This window comes from Crassostrea angulata, chromosome 5 (genome assembly GCF_025612915.1).
Source record: "Crassostrea angulata isolate pt1a10 chromosome 5, ASM2561291v2, whole genome shotgun sequence".
Taxonomy (NCBI): domain Eukaryota; kingdom Metazoa; phylum Mollusca; class Bivalvia; order Ostreida; family Ostreidae; genus Magallana; species Magallana angulata.
Genome location: NC_069115.1, coordinates 49,548,653 through 49,574,353, shown reverse-complemented (window position 1 = coordinate 49,574,353; position 25,701 = coordinate 49,548,653). Strand labels below are relative to the sequence as shown.

Here is a 25,701-nt window from a genome sequence, read left to right as displayed (position 1 = left end):
AAGACTTGTGAATGTGTTAGATATATTTTTTTAACATGATCACATTGAAATAAATATTAAATAAGTAAAAAATTCTTTCTTGATAGGGAGAACACCTAATGCTTGTAGATCTATTTATTCATCTAACGAGAATGAATATCATATGTTAAAAATAAAACACATAATTTAAGATTCATAACAAAGTTAGTATATATATATATATATATATATATATATATATATATATATATATATATATATATATACACTTTTTCTTTTCGAGGTGGCGATGTGATTTCAAAATGCAAATATTCTACTTACAAATTTTCCAACTGCATGAATGCTACATTCTCTGTTAAAGGGGGCCCCAAACTTTAAAAAGAACATTTATAAACAATTTTATTTATAACGATTTTTTACTTGAATTCACAATTAAATGGACGTTTGATTTAAAAAAAAATATTGATCGATTCCAATATTGTTGATATTTTTGTGCGATAAAATGTCAAAATACCGAAGTATAATTAATTTACTGAATTGTATAGTGAAACGTCATAGCTATAAGATAAGAAACGATAAGTGATTGACATCTTTTAAAGGCCTAGGCCTGAATATAGAGAAACATTATACCACAGAGACTTAGAAAATTGCATGTGTATTGATAATTTTTCATTTTTTGACCGACTGTAAATTGAGATCAGGGCTTTTGGGCCCTGATATTAAATAATTTGTCATGTCGAATGTGGAATTAAAATCGCTATTTAAAAAAAAAAAAACCGCTAAATTTTCCGGCATGGTCACCAATTTTCTTTACACTACATAATTTGATACCTTTTAATTGTTGCAATGCATGTGAACATTTGTGGATAAATAATACATTTTTTAATATTGATAGCATGACATCTGCAAGGTATCATATTATAAACTTAATTGTATACAGCTCCAAACGCCTGCCAATAAAAAGTAAAAGTTACTACTTTTAAACTTCCTGTTTTATTCCTGTACGTACACTTACAAATTCGTATGTATATATTTCTGATATGGGAAATATATTCGAAGTCCTGGAAACAACTAACCAACAATAGAAAATATAAATCCTTAAGATGTACACAACTTCCTTGGAAAATCGTTTCAAAAACATTTAAAAAATGATTGAAATAAAAAACTTTTATATAAAAAAAAATACAAAATAGTCGAATTGGAATTAACCCCAAGTAAAGTTGATTTATAAAAAAAATACCGTATTCAAAGAATTGCTACCCACCATCCCCGATCAACTTTTACCAACACCTCGTTCCTTCCCTTTGAATGATCGACCGATCTACATGTAGCTTTGTTAAATGATCAATATAGCGCTCACAACTTTCGAGAGAGTCTCGAAACCACTTTTGATAACTTTGTGATGTTCTCCTTTTATTCTTTGATTTTGACATTGGAAACTTCTTATTCGTGTTATCTTCACTTTATCAATGCATTCAGACTTTTTGTTTGAAGATTTTGTAGATATAAAATCAATTTAAAAAGTAAAAAAAAAAAAAAAAACCTTGAAATTGTAACAAAGGTTCTTACACCTTTTAAAAATATCTAATTTTTCTACCCGAAATGGGATTTCTTGAACCACAACCTGCATGCGTACATTGATTTATTATAGAATATTGATCGAATGAACACACCGTGTGCTTATGAGAAATCATATTCATGAGAGATTGAATTTGATTGAATGTATTATGAAAAACAATTTTTGACTCCAATCAATGCTGCGGATCGACCACGCCTCTTTCTATGGAAACATGTGCTTAACAAGATGGAACTAACCTTTGCAATCGAACTGACATTAACATTTAAAACGCAAGATTTCATTAAAAAAACCCAAACAACAATAAAAATGAACGCCATTAAGAATTCCTTGGCATACCCCGGGATTTAAATCTCTCTCCGCGGAGAGGGGTCTGTAAATGTCACAGCTAACACTGTCTACCCCTGCTTAGCATTTTAATCTATGTCTGTCAAAGCACGGAAGGGGACCCGAGAGCCGCATTCGATCACCGATATAGGTAAATGACAAAGTACAGGTGTCTGAACACGCTCCGTCATCCGGTGATCGAACTAGGGAGATATTGGAATAACATGAACTCAGATCGATAACGCTATATTCCGGACCACAGGTGGAATATCAAGTGCACCGAGTGAGGAATCGTGTGTGTTTATTTGGATACCTAGCGCCCCTAAATCGAAACTTGTACAGTAAATCTAATAGGAGAGACATGGTTATTGATAAATTGAACAGAATGGAGTTCGTTCGGGTGACATCCTATTTAAAAAGCGGAAACATTTAGTTGGACATCTTTAATTAAACCCAGAGACAGTATAGGGGATTGTTGTGAAATTCAGTATGTCGATAATGGGGTCCTCAATTCTCCGTTATGAAGACGAAATCAAAAAACGTCTCGAAAAGCTGTCAAGAATATATGACTTCTCGACAATGAAGATTTTCATGACAGTGGAATCGCTGGGAGAGGATAGAGTCTGCGCTACGTACAACCCCGACAAGAGGGAATGCTGGGATACCTTCCTACTCCGGAAGGAAGCGTGTCGTCTGGATCTTAACAAGCACGAGAAAATCCGACAGAAGTACCAAGATTTCCTCCACAAAGTATCTCGAGAGGACCAAGGGAGACAATTTCATGCATCAATGATGTCCCTCTTCTACAGAAACGGCGCAGCCGACCCATTTGGTCACGTGAAAGAAATTGGAAGTGACTCTCTTTCAGGATTCTGTAACCATCTCTGTCGTCTCTTTGAGAAAAAGATATGTAGTTGGTTTGAGGGGTTCGAAGCTGCAGCAGTAAAATTAACTGGACACGTAAAGGTTTCGAACTTTGTGCGTGTTCTCAGTGGCCAAGTGGATGCCCTGTGTCAGCGAGACGGTTGTATGTGCGCAGTCGCAGTAAAGGTCACCGGAATGGATACCCTTCGACCCCTTGACCTCGCTGAACTAGCCTTTTGCAAAACACTAATCGTTCAGAATGGTTTGGCGGATCCAAATTTCTTGAGAATGTGTGTGCTTTGTTTACATTTGTCCAATGAGAAACCGATTCTGCGTTTATGGGAATACACCCCGACAGATGAAATGGAACGAGCAATAGCTGAAGCTGACATTGATAAAATGATAGATTCCGGAGGACTGACACAGTTCCATGAATTCTGGCATAAAAATGTTCACATTCCTCCGCCGGGCTACGCAAGCGATAAGTCCACAAAATCATTGTTTGGATCGTCTAGGAATTAAAAGAGATATCACCTACAAAGCCCCAGCTATGAATATTACTTGGAGTTCATAGAAAAACAGTGCATTTTGACGAATTTCGCCCTGATTTAGATAAACAGATTTCACGAAAGGTCACGTCCATCGTCGTCAGCAACAAACCCCTCTAAACTGGTCTGACCATTTCATATAAACTTTTATCAGCATTTCGTTATGTTATAAAGGCCTCATGAGTCAATTTTTTGTGGGTACCGCTTGGAAATGTTTAAGTGTCAGACTAAATATACTTTGTCTTTATTGTACATGAATTGAAAATAAACCTACGCATGTATACTAGTGTATGTATTCGTGAGTTTTGTAAAGCTATCTGTGATATTAAATTAATGTTGTACATGTATCTCAGTATATCTTGTATTCACCAAAATTTACAAAAAAGGAAGGTGCAACAAAACAGCATTGACATGAATTCGAAGCAAGTTGCTTAATGAAAGTTAAAAAACCCAATAAAATAGTCAAATTTCAAGTTCTCATCTTAATTTATGTTTTTATGATAATGAACGTGCAATTTTATATTGAAGCGATTTTGTTCAAGGAGTTTGAGCCATTTTATCGTACCACATGTATTTGAAATATGATCAGTACAGAATAAACAATTGTTGAATAGCTACTGTACCAATAATCTATCATTCAACGACAAGGTCCGGCTAAAAATACCACACAATGGAGTAAACTTTTTTTCTAAAAAAAAAAAACAACAACAAGCGGATGGGATTCAATCAAATACGCTTACTTTGTATGTTTCAGTTTTATTGTTTTTTTTTAAATCGATACCTTAAGGAACAGAAAATTTATACCGTATGATTGCTTTAAAGCGAAGGAGAGAAAAGAACAAAAAAAATCAACACTCATAAATGTCCATTTAAAGGATATTGAAATCTTTACACAAAGTCTATAGTTTATTGAGAACAATGATAAATAACATGTCAAAAACGAACAAGGATTCTGAGATAAAAAGTAATATAAGTTACAAATGTTTCTCCTTAATACCAAAACATATACAAATAAGACATAATTAATGAATATCTTCAGATTTCTATCTATTTTCTTTCTTCTTCTTCTTCTTTTTTTAAAAATAAAGCATCATGAATATGTATTGGTTCAGCAAAGGCTACATCTGATTTTACGTCAAAAAATATAATACTTATAGAATGACAAATCAATGTAGACCAAGTCAGAAAACACAAACTTGGTAGCTAAGATAATATTGAAAAAAATATAAGCCAAGATCATGCACTTAATGAAAAACGTTAGGAAAAATAAATGATGCAAAATCTTATGCTAGACCCAGTGTATTAGAAATTTGTGTCCAACCAAACCTTTTTTTATTCTGAACAGTTAAAACAACTTAAAAACTTACTAAAGAGGCCAAGATATTTATACTTTTGCACGTTTATTTTTCTACAATGAGCATCAGCACAAAAGGTCCAAACATTCAACAGCCAAATTTAAAAACAATGAAGCATGATCTCATTATTTATAAAATTATGCACCAAAACATTATATTAGGTTATAATTTAACAAAATCGTATATATAAAAGTCGTTAAATGAAAAAAGTCTTATTGATTTTCTATAGAAAATATACAAAATATATTACATTTATTCTTCACACAACCTTCCAAACAAATTCACAAATTTCATATTATTGGAAATTTCTCAAAATTTTACACACTGTTTTTGTTAAACATTTATTAAGAGTTGTATATTTAGTTATACTAGTTTTACAAGATTTCTTTTATTATTATTTTTTTAAACATTGCAAAAAATTTAATTGTTCCAATTAAACATAATCTAACAGTCTCTGTAATGGATATCTTTAATATCCCCAGTACACAAAATGAGTTTGATTTACCTTATTTGTACTGGATTACAAATCTTTACAAAAGTCCTTAAAAACAGAGATATATAGCAGTAAATGTTCTACCAAACCTCTCTCGTTACTCCTTACTTGGAGTGAAGGAGAAACTTCAAGAGTACTGCACAACAATATACTCAAGAAGTGGTGTGAATCAGATGTGGATATTAAAAAACTCTAAAGAATTATTAGAAACTTTGAGGTCACAAAATCTTACCAAAATAAATAGCATCAAAACGTACGATTTTTCAACGCTTTATACAACCATTCCCAAAGACAAATTAAAATCTAGGCTTTGTGATATCATCGACAGTTGTTTTTGTTCAATAAAAATGGAAGTCGTAAAAATGCTTACCTTGTCTTGGAAATCTAAAAAAATGATTTTGTTAAAAACATTCTCATTGCACACACAAGTACTCTGAAGTTGACATTAAAAAGATGCTTGAGTTTCTGATAGACAACATCTATGTATTTTTTAGAAATCAAGTTTTTCCAACAATCTGTTTGAATTCCCATGGGTACCAATTGTGCCCCGTTGTTATCAGATCTATTTTTGTATTCTTATGAAGCAGAATTTATTCAAATTAAACTTGTACGTGAAAAAAATAAATCACTCGCTGTGGCCTTCAACTCAACATTCAGGTATATCGACGACGTATTATCAATTAACAATTGTTATTTCCATACTTATGTCGACTCGATATATCCCAGTGAACTTGAAATAAAAGATACCACAGAGTCTGCTTCATCTGTTTCATATTTGGATATTTTACTGGACATGGACATTGATGGTAACCTTAACAACAAAACTTTATGATAAACGCGATGACTTCAATTTTTCAATAGCCAACTTTCCTTACGTATGTAACAATATGCCTTCATCACCTGCATATGGTGTTTTTGTCTCTCAGTTGATTCGATACGCAAGGGCATGCTCTTAGTATGAACAGTTTTTAAGACGAAGCAAGCTACTGACAAACAAGTTGATAAAACAGGACAATCAACAGTCTCACTTGAAGTCATCTTTTCGTTTTATGGTCGATACGACGACCTTGTCAGCAAATACAATCTTCCACTGGGTCGCATGCTTACTGACGTTTTTCATACTAATTGTTAGACCATAATTAATCACCTAATTGTCTACAGACTTTCCCGATTTTTTCCCGATTACGACAAAGATCACACGGCGGGTGTGACCGGTCAGCAGGGGATGCTCACTCCTCCTAGGCACCTGATCCTACCTCTATCTTTTTGGACGTCCGTGTTGCTCTGCTTTGAATTTGTATTTCGTTTTATGGATTTTTGAGATGGTTCACGGTTTGTTATTGTCATTTTTTCTCTTAAAAGTATATACTCAATCAAAACTGTATAATAAATATTAAATTTTAGATTTAGCTGGCAAAACCGTAGAAAAAAATGCAGTAGTATCCCCCTTTCAGTAAGTAATTAACCACCAAGTGTTTTTTCCCCTCTTCTTTTGAAAAAAAAATAGCAATATATTTGATATATCTGAAGCCACCCTATCATACTTGCTCAATACTTTAAATCAAATACATATATCTTAAATGATTATTGATGTGTAAAAAACTATAACCGGAAATGTATCATCCTGTTTAAAAAAAGGACCAGACATGAAAACCACTGGGTCTACCTCAAATGCAACAAAGGAATGTTTTTTACATGTATCTATTAACTTGTGAAAACTTTATTGAGTCAACAACAGTTTTTGTAAAAAGAGATTACCACTGATAGCAACACTAACAATAAACTTTTGTTATAAATTCTTCTGTCTGAATGAAAGACTACATTTAAAAAATATAATCATGCATTTATGAAAATTAGGATGTGATTTATTTTCAGAATTAAAATGAAATATTTACTCAGTTTTATGTCATTTTTTAATCAATCATTGTCACAAAAAGACCATATTAAAATTATTTTAAAAAAAATAAAACTTGATAAGTTTGCTACTTTTCAACACAGGGATCAATATCGCAAAATTCCATTTCAACTTCCGGGTCCGTTGTGTAGCACCATGGTCTGGCGGCGTTGCCATGGTTTCGACAGAAGTTCTCGTGACATGAGGAAGGGCCGCTGATCCGACTGGTGAGGACAGAGGGGATCTTGTGGGGCTGTACGCTGTCCCAGCGCTGACACTCTCTCCCTGACTTTGTGGTGGAGTTCCTTCCAATGTATTCTCTCCCTTTCTTAGTGTATAAACAATCATATTCTGGGGAGGAAAACGCAGAAAGTATTATGAAGGAAGGTTATGAAAGTAGCGAACACTGCAGAAAAAAATTATATAACCCGCTAACGCAGGTTATTTTTTCTGCAATGTCGCCATCTTCATATCCCGCATAAATCACCAAAGAAAGCATTTTATTGTTTAAATAACTACTATATAGTACGTGAAGAGTGTGAAGGTAAATTGTTATAACTGTCAAATGTTCTGCAATGTATGCTATACAAAAGGGGCAATCTAGATTGCATATGGAAAGAGCACTTCCACCCTTTGATAATAAAAAAAATTCTTAATACTTACGACACATTGGAATTTCGCAGTACTCCCACTCCATAGAGGGATCAGTGGTAAAACACCAAGGACCACCGGCCATCTTGTTGCCAGGGTTACGGCAGTAGTTCCGGTGCGCCGCTGCGGAGCCAGGAAGTTCTTCCCCGAACTCGTGTTTATGGGGGAATTGCACCTCCCATCTCTGACAAGTCCGACCAGACACGGTCCGAGCAATAGTTCCTATGTAGTCTCCCCCCGACTCTATGGTCTTGCAATAGTAATCTAAAAATAGACCCACTGTTACAAATTTGCGTCACATATTTGCTTCTGTGTTCTCTTGCAAACCTTTCGCATATTGGTACATGTAAAAGGACACTTGCAGTTACATAAACGTTTAAGATCAAAGTTTCTAAACATAAATATAACATTGTATTGTTATGGTTAACTTTACTATTGTTATAGTTAAGTTTAGAAAATTGCAATCCTTGATCCCATAAGAAAGTTTATAGAACCCCCACCCCCTCCCCCAAAAGAAACAAAATAAAACAAAACAAACCAAAACCCAAAGCCCCCCACGAAAGAACCCCAAAAGAATGAAAATTAAGGAAAAACCCAATTAAAAAAGAACTAGTATAGTCGTTGTTCTTACTTAGTAACACATTATACGGATTAGTTGATGCACAACCTGGGCGTTGATCTGCTCTACACAAAGACATAGTGCCAAGCCACGCAAATATAAAGGTAATAGTCTTCATTTCTGCACTAAGAAAAGCAAAATTATTTTTTAAAAACTAAGAAATGACTCATTTGTAATATAAAAATGGTTACAATTTTGACAATATGTTTAACAATTCAATAAAATTTGCTAAATGTAAACAAAATATAGCTGATGAAATTGCGAGAACAAGTTGGAGTAACATAAACTTTGTTTCCCTAATGATTTGTAACATGTAACCCGCTTGTTACTGGTTACAAGTGGCTTTCATTCATAATTCTGAAAAAATTATGAACTTAACAATAAAATCATGCTTTCGAATAAAGGATACATTTGCATAAGAAATATTTTTTCTTGTAAAGAACAATCTAACCCGCTTATACACGAGTACATCTACAAGTATTTGATTTACAAACATATATATATATATATATAGATAGATAGATAGATAGATAGATAGATAGATAATGTATCCTACCTTTATGTTTTTGTTCTCTCTAACATGATATTAAAAACACACGTGACTTTATAGACAAGTGCACCGATGTTGACGCACATGTTATCCATTGAAGTTTCTAAAATATTTGTCATTTTATGACAAATTACTCAGCTTCAATATTTCGCAGAATTACATTTCTAGAATGCACAGATTTTTGAGGAGGCGGAGTAGGTCACACATTTATACTTAGTTTATTCATACAACTGTCCATAAAAATCTATTTTTGGTTAGAGGTTTCAAGGTTTGTTGAAGATTTAAAATATTTTAAGATTGACCAAGATAAATCAAAGATTGTGAGGATAAGAAATAAAATTGATTTTTTTTCATCTTAATAATATAACCGATAGCAAAATTTGGAACATTTATATTTCACATTAAATTGCTAGATAAGTAATCTAGCTCAAGTAAAAAGTAAATATATAAACAATCAGAACATATGATGAATTGAAATAAAAAATTAAAGGGACTTGGACACGATTTGAGCTAAAAATTTTCAAAATTTATTTTTTCAATTTTTATATATGGAATTGTTGATAGATATAGGTGTTTTCAACGCTTTAACAAAATTTGAAAGTCAAATATTGAATTACAAGCGAGTTACAGAGGTAGAATTCTTTGTTTTGTTAACAAAGCTCGAGTCCTGTTAATGTCACATATTTCTTGTATTAGTATAAGGTTCAATCTAATGTTGCTGTTTGTTGTGATGAAATTATTAATGAACCCACTGAATCAGTCTATCTTGTCTCCACAAGTCATTTTGATAAAGAAATGGCAATTTCTTTAGTTTACAGTATTTGTAAACATACTTATAAGACTCGAGCTTTGTTTACATAATAACTCCTCTGTATCACGCTTGTAACATGACTTCTAACATTCAAAGTTTGATGAATCATTCAAAATACAAAAGAAAACTAAATTATACATAGATCAAAAAAAAAATTTCATCTGAAATCGTGTCCAGGTCCCTTTAAAAGCACCCATTTACTAATTATTGATATTGGTATGTTAATAATTTGTACTATTCTCGTTGAGACCATTCTTTAATTAAATAGTTTTAAATTGATGGTGTAGTCATGTAAAGATTTGTTTTTAAGTAGTTAAACACATTAACTGGACGATATACACATGTACTCTATAAACTTTCACACATTCATTAAAACCACGGCTGTAAAGTACATTTACATACATTTAACATTGAGTTAATTCTGATCAATCAATAGTTGACATTCCTTATTTTTTATCGCAAGTACATCAAACAAACTGTGAGTTATGTTAAAATGAACAGATGTCGAATAAAAGAGTGTTACAACAGTCATGATTTGTGATCTGTGAAAACATATCAGTTTCATGAATTGAACAGATTACTGGAGGGTTGAATTCGTATTAACTTAATTACCTATGCAACAGCACGGACAGAATATGAAACCAGTGCATCATAATGATAATAATTTACTCCTAATAAATGTCCATATCTATGGCAGATGATACCAGAGCGTGTTTATATTGTTGTTGACTGACTGAATTTTTTAATCCTGTAATTTCTGTTCTGTATGAAGAAAAACCCACAAAAGCTACATAAATACTAGTTGTCACACATACAAATCTATTTATATACCCACACACATTCCGTCTTCACAAATACAACTATAGGTCATGAAATTCAACAATGTGCTTTTCTCGTAATGTTTGCTATTACATTGTACATTATTTCTCACAATAAATTGTTTAATTTTATGTACATGAAAAATGACAATAACAAACTGTCAACCATCTTAAAAAATCCATAAAGCGACACACAAACTCAAAGCAGATCTAGAGCAACACGGACCTCTAAAAAGATAGAGGTGGGATCAGGTGCCTAGGAGGAGTAAGCATCCCCTACCGACCGGTCGCACCCTCCATGTCCTCATTGTCAAGATCATGAAAAACAGAAGAAACCCGTAGGCAGTCCAGTGTATAAATAATGGTCGAACAAGTATGAAAAATATCAGTCAGTATGTGTCTTAATGAAACATTGCACTTCCTGACAAGGTCATTGGATCGACCATAGAACTTGCGTAAGGATAATTTTAATCGATCAGGCTCTTGATATTCTGGTTCCAACAAATTGTTTGTTAGTATCGTATTTCAAAACATTTGCTCTAATATATATATATATATATATATATATATATATATATATATATATATATATATATATATATATATATGTATTTTGTTAGCTTGCTGATATATGATTTAATTCGTTGTAAACTTAGTCACCAGTACTTTTATTTTCAAAATGTATCACTATTTTTAATAAAACAAACTTAAGGATTACGTTTACTCAGGAGTGAAAAAATTCCACTAATAGAAACGAAAAACTACTTATTGTACATTGTAGCCCTCCTATTATGGTGCTGTTTTTCATTTTCGAAAAACTAGGTCAATGACCTACTTTTTATGCTAGTGACATTTAATGTTTATTGAAAAATTTGTCAAAATTGTCCACCCTTCCAAGGGTTTCTTCATTTTGCAATTATAAGAAATGATAAAGAAATTGTTAGTTAAAAGCTGATTAAATACGAATAGCCTTACTAATTTCATATTTCAATGAATTGTTTTAAGCTCATATTTTATATTTAATTTAGTCCAAATTTCCTCTATCAATTTTCAAATTTGTACCCATTTTGCATCGAGTTTAAAAAAACCTGACTAATAGGAGCTCCAAACCATTGGTTGCCTAAAACTACTTTTATTGTCTGTATTCTGTTTAAATTAACATTATATAGGGTCAATGATCAAATTTTCGAGATATTTGATATAGAATTAATTTTGGGTATTTTAAAGATTTTTCCGATCGCGTGCCAGACAGTGATATAAAATATATACAAGATAATACAATAAAATATGTAAAATAATAGGAAAAAACATGTAGAAACTTAACTTTTGCAAAAATTAGGGAAAATAAGAAAATAAAAAAAGTCCGAATTTCCTCTGTTTCAATTTTAATCTACCTTTATCGTAGCATATCTTCCTCAATTAAAAAAAAAAACATGGATATCAATATCGATTTTTTTAATGACATTATTATTTTGTGATTTTGAAACAACTTTTGACTTCAGGTATTGAACTTTGTAAAAATAGTTTTTTGAAATCTCAAACCCTGAGTAAACGTAATCCTTAAGTAATATACATAATTAATAATTATGAAGCAACAAGCAATCAACTATACACAACTTGATTAAACATTCATAATAATCTACTGTACTTTATGTGTATCTTGTTTGGGAAAACACATCTTTAAAAATTTGGGTTTGCAAAACTGGATTTGTCAACACCTTTAATCTCAATGGTAAAAGAAATACGCGAAGGAGACCAGACAACTGAGATATTTAGGGACCTTAAAGAACATTTCGGTCCTCTCAAATCAAATCATAGTCGAGGAAATCAATACATATAAGTAATTGAAACGGCGATAAATAACGGATAGTTTTTAAGTACTAGTTTACTGAAAGGTAAGAGACACAAATGTTTGAAGTCTTTTTTTAACAAGTTAGGATCACAATTTGTTAGATTGTTGTATTACTTATTTTGATAACATTGAATGCAGTTCAATTATTTCTTCTATTTGATGAACCAGGAAGTTGTGATAGGGCTCAATATTAGGTAAACATATATGAATATCTTTAAATTGAGCAGATTGTTGATCAAATAATTAATTATAAAATTATATCTTAGATATCTTTATATGAGCTTTGAAGCTAAAACTATTATTGTGGAAAGAAAAATTCTACATATTTCCGCTTTAAGGTATCATGTGACACCTCCATATTGTGACGTACTTTATTATCGAAATAAACAATCAAATAAGTATAATTTCAAGATTTTTTTCTTAACTAAGAATCTGTGAGTCACGAATTCGATATAAGTATTTTAACTATAATATACCTTCAGCCACATTGATATCAACAGATGACCCACACCACCTAAAAATTTGAATATTTTCCTAGACCTTTACCGAAGCTCTTCTTTTCAAATTAATACATTGTAAAATCAATTAAATTCATGGGGGCTAATTTATGTGGATTCCTTAAATTCTCAGGTTTGTGGGGATTTCATGTAATTTCATGTATTCACTTAACATATGTACCAATATTAGAAAATATGACATTAAAACTTTAACTTATTTATTCATGGAGGATGTTTATTCATGGATGAGAAGTACCCACGAATTCCCGGAAATTGAGGCACCTCAAAATCTAATGATTTCACAGTAATCTAAAAAGACCAAAACCGCCTGACCTCTATATGAAAATACGTTTTTAGAGATTATCCTCTCTATTATAAAAAAACCCATTACAAATGTTGTTCGTTATTCATTTTATCATAGTTAATTACAGCATCGTATATTATACATGCATTATTGAAACATCACTATCCCGAAGTCTAAGTAAAGCTTGTGATGACTCACATTTCTATGCATTTATTGTACAAATAATTTAAGTATGTACTTTAAACACATAAACCGTATGGTTTTTTTGTAAAAAAAAAAATCCAAACAATACGGTACAATTTGTACATTTACTATATTTTTTTGACTTTCTGCAATGTTTCAATGATTTTTCCAGAACCTAAAAAGACCCCCTTACATATACTATTAGGATAGCTAATTATGCAGAATTTTCCCCTGGAATTCCTTGGAACACAGAGACAACTATATATGACCAGTGTGCTAGTTTCGGTAAGTTAAATGTTGAAAAGAATCAATGAAGAGTTTTGAAATCCGTTTGGACCCTAGTGCCATAGGATAGATGATCTTTCTCTTTGTCCAGAACCCTTTTATTTAAATTATAAAACGTGAACTCTGCTCGCAAGTTTTATAGCCATAGCGCCCGGGGTCTCATTGCTCTCCGGGAATGTGTTAAAAGATAAACCTTTAAAACCATTCATGACATTTATTATGCATTCCTCCCGTTTCCCCAATTATTGGTTGGGTCGTATGGATTGTGATAGAAACGATACTTCCTTGACAGCGACAATTACGGACGCCGTACAAAATTTAATCTGAAATATCAACTTAGCTGAAAGTTATATATACATTGTATTTTGAAAGCTTATATTATCTTTAACAAATTCATATATTTACAATTTCCTAATGTTTTTAGCATATCTTACTGCACTTTGCCAGAGGAGAGACCAATGTTTCACAGAGCAACCAACCGTTCCAAATTCGAGGTAACGTAAACAATTTTTACACTTTGATCGACCCTTTTTCAGTATTGCATCATCATTGTCATATATTATTTATCTACTAACAAAGCTTTTTGATTTGGGAAATCATTTGCTGTTTCATGTAGGAAATTTTAAGCCAGTATGAAATATATATAGCATTTACATTTTTAAAAATAAGTGGAAACCATTTTAATTGCACAATTTCAACCATAGGGTTAAAGCCTTGGACAATATTTTAACATCACAAAATATAATTATATTTCAAAAAAGAGTAAATGTGTTTGGGCTTGTGTTCGAGTCTCCTCAAAATATTCCAAGATTTATGGAAAAATTGACACGAACAAAAATACATTTCTTGAAGGAATTTATAATGGAAAATGTTTTATCTTTTATTCGGAAATTCTCCGTACTAATCGAACAATTTATCAACGTTATCATCCGGGTACTTTTCATTTTGTTTGCTTTGCAAAACTCTGTAGACTTTTTATTATTGGATGTTTATTGAAACATGAAGCGTTAGAGCAGAGTTTCAAAACAGAAAACTTGCCTTTTAAAAATTCAATTGAATGAATGTAGCTTCGGCCAAAGTTTTTTTTTATGGTAATCGAAATATTGAGCAAAAAGCGAAATACAGTTAATGCCTTTTGAAAATGGAACTATGTAAAATATAAAACAGCTTCTTGATGTTCCATTCGTATCATGTAAAAAGTAATCCGGATATACAAATCTAATTTAATATTACTGGGATATTAAAGAATTTGTTCAACACTTAGATACTGTTTTACGAAAGACTGCAGAATTCTGAATAAATATAATTTGTCCAAAAATAGAAAATCCTTGACTTTTTCTTTAAATTGTTTTTATTAGTCCTTGAGAGTGACGGTTTAAGACACAAATTTTCAACCTCTTTACCAAAACATTCATTTTGGATACACCTTATTAAACAAAGCTATTGTTATAAAGTTTATTGAAAAAAAAATCATATCACAAATGTATTAACATTAAGGAACTATATAGAAAATAAATATTTTTTTTTAAATATTTTTTTGATATTATGTACAAAGTAATCCGGATTTTCATTTCACTTTATTCAGGTAAATATATCGCAGAATGTCGTTTTTGAGAGACTTCTGTATTCTGAGTATATTTCATTTGTAAGTAATGGAAAAGAATACTAAGAGATTTAAACCTGATATTTTTTGTTATAATTCAATGAAAATTCATTTCGGATGCACCTATTTTTAATATAATTTTGTTAGAAAGCATTCTTTAGAGAATTCCTATCTTACATTTCATTAAACTGTAAGCTTAACTTGTTTACCACGTCTTGACCTTAATTGGTTATGAAAATGTTAAGCATCATTCTACTATTTTCTTACAACAAAATGCATGATTTTCTAAATGTAGTTGGTTACAATGGGAACTGTACTTCGAGTGACGAATGCGCCAGAGGATTTCGATGCATTGAGATGAAATGCTCCTGTTTAGACACAGACACTTACTTTGATGGTCAGGAAGGGTGCAAAAAAAGTATTTTAATTGTTTTTATGCGTAAATGTGTTTGCCAAAAATATGTGAAGACGATAAAATCATTGCCATGAATTAAAACGAAAAAGTTTGATCGTATCTTTGTTAACGTACTTGTTACCCATTTTGATATTCACACGTTTTGTAGAAAAACAATACAATTCTTCGTGTGAACATGACATGCAGTGCTTTGAGGGTCTTGTATGCAAAGGTTCTGCATGTGTTTGCAAAATAAACAACACAAACTTTGTGCATACGGAGAAAACGTATGGCTGCACACACAGTAAGTTACGAGTTTAGTACCAAAATCCTTTATTTGACGTACGTATTTTCTTTTATTACGATAACAGATAATAAGACCAATTTTCTTTTTATTAATTTTCACATAAGATATACCAAGGTAACGTTTATGATATCATGTACTTACTTTACTCGTTCAAAGAGAAACCTTTGGGGTTTTCGTGCGACGTAGCTGAGGATTGTGTTGATGATCTTGTTTGTTTAAATGAATCATGCACTTGCAGCTTGAATGATACATCCATCCTTTGTGTCCAGGGTATGCTTTGATACACAATATCGTAACAAATGTGTCAATCAATACATAAATTGCAAACACTTGTTTGATTAAATATATTTTTATCTGTTTTAATGAAAACGCTTCTGTTATAAAATTAATGAAATAAAATATTACAAATAAACATGGATTGTTAAAGTAACTTTCTTGCATATAAACTGTTCTTAACTAAATCTTTTTATTTCGAACAGCAAAATCGACTACTGTAACGAGCGATCAAATTACACAAAACAATGTGGGCGTTGGCACAATACTAGTCACTAAAGCGTCAAAAGAAAATGGTAAATGTTTTATACATTCTGTTAAAAAAATAAAAAATGTACAACAACCTAAATTTAAATATGTATGGACACGCATGGTCGCAATTAAAATTTGAAATGTCATACAGCTGCCATTGTAACCTTTTTGTGTTTGCATTCCCAATTCGAAAAATTTATATATCAAGTTTATGAGTTTGAAATAACTACTGCACATACATGTTTTTTTGTGTTTTTTTATTGGTGTTATTTTCATAATAGTGGAATCAAAAGAGAATATAAGTTTGAATACTTAGTACATGATTATATAAACATGTTAACTTTTGTGTTTAAGCTACATGGCATTACCTTAGTAATCTGTACACAATAAAGAGGGCCTCACCTACAATTACTATTTCAAAACCAACAACAGAACTTCCAGAATCTAGTGCGACCACCACTAAACCATCTTCAGTGATTGCCGAAACTGCAAATTTAGAAACTACAACAAATGGTATTTATACTTAATTACATGTGATAAAAAATGAACTTAAAATGAAATATACATGTATTAATGTACAATGTAAGTATAATGTAAATAAATGGGATAAAGATGTTGGAAAAACTGTGTTAGTTGTGAACAAATTGAAAATATTGAACATTTAATATATGGATGTTCAGAAACAAAAAGAATATGGGAAAAAGTATCACAATATTAAAGTTGAATATAACATGGAAAACAATTGCTGTAGGTTTTTTAACGAGTTTACAGACACAACGAAAATTTTCAATTATGTCATATCTTTTGTAGGGTACAAAATATATAAATATAAAATGAAGTGTACACTACAAAACGAAATTCGAAATGGAATGCGCTTTTAAATACTCTGAAACCATCTCTTTATTATTATTACTTTATTACAGTGAGTGCTGTAACACTATTACTGATTAAAGTGGAAAATGGTCGTTTCGTCAAAGTAATAAAATTATTTCTATCGCGTATAATGCGAATAAAGAGTATTATCCATTTAATCGACATATATTATGTCAACACGAACAAGGAAGAATCCACGTTTATCATGCATATATTAAAGCTAAACAAGAAACAAATAGATACAATCGTCAAATGATCAGGCATAAACCATTTGATTCTTTTTTCATAATATGTTTGAACAATGCTGACTCTAAATAAACAACATTGAAATGCATAGTTAAACATTTAGAACGACACGAGTTTTTGCATTCCTAAAGCATTGTAAACAATTAAAACAAAAAATTGAATTTGACCAAAATCGTGACCATGCCTCCTTAAGGAATAAGGAATCATCTTTTAATATGACGAAATTTCCATTTTGCAAATGTTGGTATGGAATTCTATATAGATATCAAAAAGAAATATTGTTTTTCTTTTTAATTTATTTTCAGAGTAACAGTTTCTTTTTTTAACTATCTTTTTAGATGCAACAACGAACAATAGGGAAACAGAAGATGGTCTGGTAAAACAATCAACGAGGCGAACGCCTACCATCATTCTTAGCCCTTCAACATCTCCAAGCTGTAGGCACATCCATGAACGAGATTTATATACTTTATATGACGTAAAATTAAGACAATTTTAGTTACAACTCCTTCCATGTCATAAATCATTTTTAAATAAAGCTATGGTTAAATAGTCAACATCAGAAAACAAATGTGAGTAGTTTTTTTTATAGATACAAACTGTTGGTTGTTTTAGACCACTGCAAAGGTTAGTCCTGTTTTTCAAGAAAATGTTTGCTAAAAAATGTAAAATGAAATTATTTCAAGATTTTAAAATATTTTAAAGTGCCCATGAAAATACTTATAGTTTTTCAATGAAAATTTATTGAATTTTAACAGCTATTAATAAGTATAAAGAGGGCACTTACTAAACATAATTTGCTTTATTTTAGTCACAACAATAGCACAAGAAATAAACGTTACAGCAAATTCATCACAAGCAGAAGACAAAATGGATTGTAAGTATTTGAATCTATTTTAATACGTTTTAACCAATAGATGTCAGACTTCTAACTTTTCAATGTTTGTAAATACTACGAGGAAAATAAATACATATTGATATTGGTCGAAGATAACTTTAAAGGGGCATGGTCACGATTTTGGTTAAAAATTATTTCTTCGATTTTAATGTTTACAATGCTTCAGCAAGGCATTTTTAATTTGCAACCAAAATGTGAGTGTCATTGGTTAAGTTATAAGCGAGTTACAGATCTTACAATTCTTTGCTATGTAAACAAAGCCTTTGTTTACATTTTGAATGTTGAAGTAAAAATTACAGTTTTAGACCAAAAATAATTTGTTAAACGTTACGAACTTTTTGTTTATGCTTAAAATGAATAAGAACATAGAAAAATCAGTTTGAAGAAGATTTTTACTGGTATATTTAACATATGTAAACTAAATCAGGGCACGAGTTGTGAGCCCTGTATCTTGCTTATAACTCTAGGATTGACTCTTAAAATTCATTTGATCATTAGAAATGCATTCTTGAAGCATTGTAAAAAAATAAAAACAGAAAAATAAAATTTTGACCAAAATCGTGACCATGCCCCTTTAACGAGTCGTCATCGAAGAAAAACTACAGCCTGTTTTACATACGGTTAATGAGAGTAAGATAGACCATCCAATGGTCTTGTTTAATGATGAATCGTGTTATATAAGTGAAACATTTTTGAACGGTCGTAGTGTCATAAAAAAATTCGATTAAAAAATGTTACGTTAATATCAAAGTTTCATAGAAATTACTCAAAATACAATAATAATTTCTAAGGAAATAGTTTACCTGAAAGATTTCAGATATGTGTATATAGTGTCGGGAGCCTTAGTCTTGTGTCTGGTTTTGGTTGTGGCTGTGATAATGAGCTTAAGGATGAAGAAACAGCGGTGAGATCTACAGTATAGTTGATCAACCTTAATTTTCAGTATTTTTTTTAAGTGGACAAAGAACCCATCTTAGTTATAACTTAATCTCGATAATTGTAAAATATGTCCACATATAAAAGAACCGATACACCAATGAATAAAAAAGTCATGACTTATTAAAAACAATCCTACTTCAAAGGGCGATAAAGTCTCGAAGAAAAAGTTTTGAGAGTGTCGTCAGTCGCCATGAATATGGCTATATATCAGAAATGAAAGAAGCCAAATCGCGACAAAACAGGTATACAGAATATCAACTTGTTCTTAAAATTAGAATACTGCATGTAAGTATGTTTGTTTTACAGACACAGTAAAGGGTTATTTTGTTTTTAGTGACAGCAAATTAAGCCACAAATGAACTTTTAAAAAATGAATAAGGAAAAAATCTGTTTATTAAGTTTTGCATTATTTTATTCAGCAAAATACCTGTTGCAGAGTTTTCATCGTATCTGAAATTGGCTAGTGAGTACAATATGCTAGAAAATATTTTCGAGGTAGGTTAACAATCATTTAAAGAAATCTTCTAGCAGGTCTAAATGTAATCCAATTCTATTTTTAAATGAGTGTTTAACATTAGAAAATTAAATTAATCATTAAAATTTTAATAGAAATAACTTTTCGTAACGTTTACAGAAAATACCTTGTTTGATTTATTTATCTTCACAATAAACATTTCCTACAATAAATATTCAGAGGCTATTTTTGTTAGTATCTCCTTTATAAAACTGTATATCGACGGACAAGTAAAACCCATCAAATACAAAAGTGGTTATAAAATTTCCTCCATATTAGTCTATCAAAGACATGTATAATTTAACCTTATGCAAATATGCTACCTTAGAATAATTATCATGTAAAGTGTTAATATTCGTATAGGAGATTAAAAGTTCCAGTCAGATTTATTCTTCTGAAATAGCAACAAAGCAGAGAGAACTTTTCAGCGACATCCAGGCTTGTACGAACATTTGTTTATATGTGTTGTGTTTATCACTAAGAATTGTATTTTAAGTTGAGTTCCACTAATATATGTCCTTTCAAAAAACATTTAAGATGACCGAAGTCGAGTAATTTTAATGAAAACTTATGAGAACGAATCGGATTACATCAATGTAAGTTTTATACCCGTGAGTTCATTCAGTTTATTCACGATATTGTTAATGCATCACAGAAAAAAAATGTGGCTCAAATATTTAACAAAAGTTTTTTGTTTAATTTAATTCAAATACTTCCAAACAGTTGGTGTTTAAATTAACATGTAAATATATAAATTGTCTGGTGTTTTAGTTATGGAAAAATGTACGAGTAACCGATAATTTATCATAGGGGATAGAGTCTGACAGAGAGTACATAGCTGCTGCTGACCCAATCCTTTCATTCGGTCTGTTCAACTTCTGGAGGATGGTCTGGGAACAGGATGTGCAACTCATTGTTACTCTTTGTGACGGAAACGGAAAATCAAGGGTTAAGTCGTAGAAAACTGCCCCCTCCCTCCCCCTCCGAAGAAAAAAATCCAAAAGACCCAAAAGTAAAATCATCTTAAAAGTTTTACTTAAAGACATTTAAACCTTAAAAAATAGCTTTAAATTCACACCGAATCAATTCAATACCTACATGTCAACATTTAATTTCTCCAACGCTTCTACTTTTTAATGAGTACTGCAGTACTGATGTTTCAGAGTTTTACAAATCTCGTCTCTAAATGGTTTCAAATATCCCCGAGTACCCAAACTCCGTCACCATAAGCAGAAAAATTCCCGCATTTCTCTGTAAATTATTTTCTATGGTTTTTATCATTTGCAATCACTAAATATAATCTGAAACAATGTAATTTATAAAATTATGAACAAAAATATTTTAATTTTTATTTAAACAAGCCCTCTGAATACGACGTTTATCACGCGTGCTTATTATATCTTATGAACCTAACTCCGTCACCCACATGCTCTATGATATGGCAGGGAATGAAAACACGTTAACAATTAAGTTAAAACTCCATTTGTATTTAGGCCAAGTTACGATAAGTAAAAATGGTGCATACAATTTAAATTGTATTTTATTTCATCGAAATGAAATAATCGCCAGAATAAAAAATGGGTCCATGTAACAACAATCAAAATGGCCTTTTCAGAATGTATGGATGCCGTTTGATTTATATTCTTACATATTTCAAATATTTTATATCATTAATTAATATATTACTTATTATATTATTTATTTATTACAATTTTAGAAATGTAGCATATTCTAAATAGCGATATATCGGATAAATCTATACCCTGTATAAGGCAAAAGTATCGGCATGGGCGATTTGACGTTATCATCAAGAGAAGTGCATAAAGGCTATTGCGGACTGAAAAAAAATGTATTAATTACCGTAATCAAAAATGTATTACATGTGAAATGTTTCATCTTGACCTCATTAAAAATGACTGACCACCGTAAATGATCGAATGGGCCCACATGTCAGAAATAACGATATTTTTTATTGCTCCTGTGAAAAAGTTTTAGCTGATTTCACACAATTAATGGTGCAAAAAATGAACAAGGTTTAATTCTGATATATTTTGACACATTCTTAAATTTAACCGTTGCAAATTGTTGATATTTGATTAAAGATTTTTGACATGTAAAAAATGACGTCATACTCGTACTTGATTTCAAACGGCGAGGAGTTTCCCGAAAGTGACGGAGTTAGGGTAGTGACGGAGTTAGTGGGCTATGCGATAATATTTTTATATACCATAATGTATATTTATGTTGTATTTTGAAAGAATGAATTCCTTTGCTGATATTATAAAAAAAGATGTCTGAAATTATATTCAATTAAAGAAGTTAAATAGGGGCCTCAATTATAAAAGGTAACTGCACTACTGACAAAAAATCTTAAGCAAACAGATACAATTGTTTGTTAAATCTACATAAAAGCGTAGCCTGTAGTGATGAAGTGCGAAACAAAAAAATTAACACTATGACATTAAGGCATAGAAAATGCTATTAGTTAGAATTTGTGTATTGGAGTAAATTCAAAATCTAGACTGAACTGATAATGCTTTTTCAACCGAAAAGAGGTCGATAAAAACGAATGAACTTTTCAGACCCGGTTTATATGAGTATAGGTTATGAAACTTTAAGCTATTTAATATGTTCGGTAAAATCGAATTTTATCATCAAATACTACAATAAATGAATAAAAAATAACAATGACTAAATCAGTTACGATATTGTTGTTAAATATTGAGCCGTTACCCATGGTCTTACCAGAGCTTTTTATTACCTGTCATAAATGAAAGATTCACGATTCTCCTTGAAATTGAAAATTTAAAGCAATTTTCATGAACATGCTTTTTGCAACTTAAGTCTGGTTGAATGCAATTTGCTTAGAAATAAAGAAAAAAAACAAGAATGTGTAAATAAAAATCAACAAATATTAAATTACAACTTCACAGTTTTTTTTTTTTTTTTTTTTAATTCTAATTGACTTCTTTTTGTGTGTGTTTTAAACTCTCAAGCCATTTAAGATGTATACACATTCTTTAATAGAATGGTCTGTGCAGTAAAACATCGAAATGGTTTGGATCTCTGCTTGTCCAAGAACAGTCTAAATCCTTGTTCAAAACTCGAATGTCAAGGGAGATTTTAATCGCTAACGTGAGTGCATGCAATAATACACACTTTTATTTGCAGATTTAAAATATTCAGTTAGAACGTGAGATTTTTTTCCAGGATAACGGAGAAACTAAGACGGTTACAGAGTTTCAGTTTTTCATCCGAACATCAGCAAATGTAATGTCAGCAACAGCCGAGTTTGTGGATTTTCTCATGGCGGTGCGGTCTTTCAGAGAATGTCTCAAGAAATTTAACGCGCCTTTGCTGGTTCACTGCAGGTAAATGTTTATGTGTGTTTTGTGCATGCTGTATTTGAACACTTACGGTGTCCCTCTGCATTGCCCTCAGGGTTGTGCAGATTATTTGCTTTTCAATTCATGACATTTTGTATTAATTTTTGCGTGTGTGTCAATAGTATGCAGCAGCTCGACGAGTCGTTTTATTTTTTTAAGCGATGGAAGTGGACTTACAGGTGTTTTTATCGCCCTTGATTTGCTTCTACGCCAAGTTTTGAGTAAAAACTCCATTGACATCCGTGATGTTGTGCTATCTCTCAGAAATAACAGACCACAGATGGTCAGGACCCTGGTAATTAAATCTATTTACTGAATGAGACTTAATGATAAATAATACATCAATTATTTTACCCTTAAAACTTACTACAAAATACAAATTATTATAAATGACATTTTGGCAAAGTAAAAATCACTTGCAGCTTGACTTATGGTTAATTAAGATTAAATATATATAGCTTCCATCTGAGTCTTCTTTGTCTAGAGAAGGTATTGTATTAATTGATTTATAATTTGTCATTTACTGAAAAGGACCGCAAAACATTGTTTTATCTTTAATCTGATTTTTTACATTTATATGTAGTATACGTGTTATAAATAGTAAAATGTTAACGCCCATTATGATAGATTTGTCGCAAAGACCAATAAAATTACTCATCATGCAAAAATTCATTTAAATTTTACGGTATTAAGGAGTTTGTATGTCTTTAAGTGTAAGAGATCATACATTTTATAACACTTTATTACACTTATATAATAAAAATCTGAACCGAAGAGGCATTAAAAGCATTATTTAAACTAAGAAAGATACCTAATGATGGAACATGTTCTTTGCAAAACATGTTGACATTTCTTTTTATGAGTGCTTCGTTTTGTTTGAAATACTTCGTAAAAAAATCGTACGTTTTCCAGGCACATAGTTTTGGGGCGGGGAAATATTCAATGTCCAATAAAATATCAACGAGTAAGCAGTATTTAGGAAGCACACAGACAGTAAATTTAAAAAATCAGGAAAATCAAGTTTGATAATATAAGTAAGGCTTATTCACAAAAACATGACCATAAACCAATTACAAGAAAAAATGACTGCCTTAATATTTTGTTAATTCTGGCTCAGGCAAAGAAAGGGGGCGTCTATGCTAAGTGATACCATTAGTCATCTACTTTGGAATAGAGTGCCATTAAAATTTTACAATCTTATTTTCTAATAAGGAACAATTCAGATTTATTCACAATTGTCTGGATAAATATCTTGCTAATCTCCGTTCGGAATCCCTCAACAGTAAGTATTGATTGAAAAAATACAATGTATTTATATACAATAATGTCGATGTCTTTGGTAAATACAATCCGTTGTTAAAATTATACTTGTGTTTTTCGAAAGATCGATGTCCTGAATTTGGGTTGGTTTAAGACTAAAATCAGGATCTTGTTTTTCACAAACCAATCCATTTTGATATGTATTTGACATTTATTCTTAATGAAAAAAACCCACTATACATGTAATTAAGTGATATACGATAATTATATTATGACTATATATTGCTAATGGTAAAATTATACCTAAACGTAGTGTAAATTATTTCTTATAAAGAACCTATATTCTCTTTTTTAGAACCCTCATTCCTTTTTATTTATAGTTTTTTTGATGTCGTGAAACAATCAAATAAAATTAAGGTTGTTTTAAACAAATAATAACTACAAATGCTTCTTTGCAGATGACCATTCGTACGAGAGGCTTACAAATGGCAGAGAATTTTAAAAAATATCGGGAATACGTTCATGTTTCAATTCTGTGTATTATCAAGCTCACTGATTTATTGTCAATAGTAATGGTGAAAGTTGGTTATTCTTTTATTTTTAGTAGCATATAGTAAGGTATACGATTAATTGTATAAAACTGTTTTGTGTTTTTGTCTTTTCATCACAAAATATAAAATGTTTTCTGTCGTGTATTGTTTCTGCTTATTTGTTCTTATTGTTTGCTTATCCTAAATAGACTTAGGCATCTCCAAGAATTTAATGCTAAATGTATATTTTTAATATTAAACAAATATTTTTCTATCGGAAAATAACCGCCGAAATGAAAAATTAAATAAGCATACTCTGTTCGTTTAGGTAAGCTGGGGATTGGCACTCACTACTAAATCGCTAACAGTAAGAGAATTATATTGTCAGAAGAACTCAGTTTTACCCATAAACGACAAGAAAGTTTTTAAATCTATATATGTTCAATATATTTTTTTAACTAATCTATAAACACGATAAACTTTTTGTCGCAATTTTAACGGCAAAAACGAAAATGTCAAATTATAAACCACGTGCCACCAGTAATTTGCAGGGATGCGAACTATTGTATTAGTATGGCGTGCCTTAAGTGTAATCAATGTTGATTGGTATTCATGCAGAG

At 31.1% G+C, this 25,701-nt stretch overlaps 3 protein-coding genes across 3 annotated transcripts; 2 read left to right on the top strand and 1 right to left on the bottom strand.

Annotated features, from left to right (window-relative positions):
- The first annotated feature begins 1,938 nt into the window (after positions 1-1,938).
- LOC128183992 (uncharacterized) lies at positions 1,939-3,767 on the top strand. Its single transcript, XM_052853258.1, has one exon. The coding sequence runs from the start codon at positions 2,372-2,374 to the stop codon at positions 3,266-3,268; it is 897 nt and encodes a 298-aa protein (XP_052709218.1). The 5' UTR covers positions 1,939-2,371; the 3' UTR covers positions 3,269-3,767.
- Positions 3,768-6,951: 3,184 nt separating this feature from the next.
- LOC128182769 (hepatocyte growth factor-like) lies at positions 6,952-8,798 on the bottom strand. The gene is made up of 3 exons (XM_052851519.1): positions 8,319-8,798; positions 7,700-7,951; positions 6,952-7,387 (listed from the first exon to the last, which is right to left on the bottom strand). The coding sequence occupies exons 1-3, from the start codon at positions 8,422-8,424 to the stop codon at positions 7,125-7,127; spliced, it is 621 nt and encodes a 206-aa protein (XP_052707479.1). The 5' UTR covers positions 8,425-8,798; the 3' UTR covers positions 6,952-7,124.
- Positions 8,799-12,291: 3,493 nt separating this feature from the next.
- LOC128185788 (receptor-type tyrosine-protein phosphatase beta-like) lies at positions 12,292-25,194 on the top strand. Its single transcript, XM_052855451.1, has 21 exons — positions 12,292-12,380; positions 13,494-13,606; positions 14,031-14,100; positions 15,505-15,627; positions 15,773-15,907; positions 16,067-16,180; positions 16,390-16,479; positions 16,790-16,948; positions 17,893-17,991; positions 18,366-18,431; positions 19,263-19,356; positions 19,535-19,633; positions 19,811-19,886; positions 20,269-20,347; positions 20,443-20,516; positions 20,716-20,853; positions 22,933-23,040; positions 23,116-23,276; positions 23,451-23,586; positions 24,504-24,573; positions 25,010-25,194. The coding sequence occupies exons 2-21, from the start codon at positions 13,538-13,540 to the stop codon at positions 25,051-25,053; spliced, it is 2,004 nt and encodes a 667-aa protein (XP_052711411.1). The 5' UTR covers positions 12,292-12,380; positions 13,494-13,537; the 3' UTR covers positions 25,054-25,194.
- Positions 25,195-25,701: the final 507 nt, after the last annotated feature.

Bases quoted from the DNA above. Each gene is read 5' to 3' on its own strand.
- LOC128183992 (XM_052853258.1), top strand. From the start codon at position 2,372: ATGTCGATAATGGGGTCCTCAATTCTCCGTTATGAAGACGAAATCAAA.
- LOC128182769 (XM_052851519.1), bottom strand. From the start codon at position 8,424: ATGAAGACTATTACCTTTATATTTGCGTGGCTTGGCACTATGTCTTTG. The intron at 7,952-8,318 runs GTAAGAACAACG...GTCTATTTTTAG, and splicing joins TCCGTATAATGTGTTACTAA to ATTACTATTGCAAGACCATA. The intron at 7,388-7,699 runs GTAAGTATTAAG...TTTCCTCCCCAG, and splicing joins CTGCGAAATTCCAATGTGTC to AATATGATTGTTTATACACT.
- LOC128185788 (XM_052855451.1), top strand. From the start codon at position 13,538: ATGCAGAATTTTCCCCTGGAATTCCTTGGAACACAGAGACAACTATAT. The intron at 16,181-16,389 runs GTATGCTTTGAT...TATTTCGAACAG, and splicing joins ATCCATCCTTTGTGTCCAGG to CAAAATCGACTACTGTAACG. The intron at 16,480-16,789 runs GTAAATGTTTTA...TTTGTGTTTAAG, and splicing joins TAAAGCGTCAAAAGAAAATG to CTACATGGCATTACCTTAGT.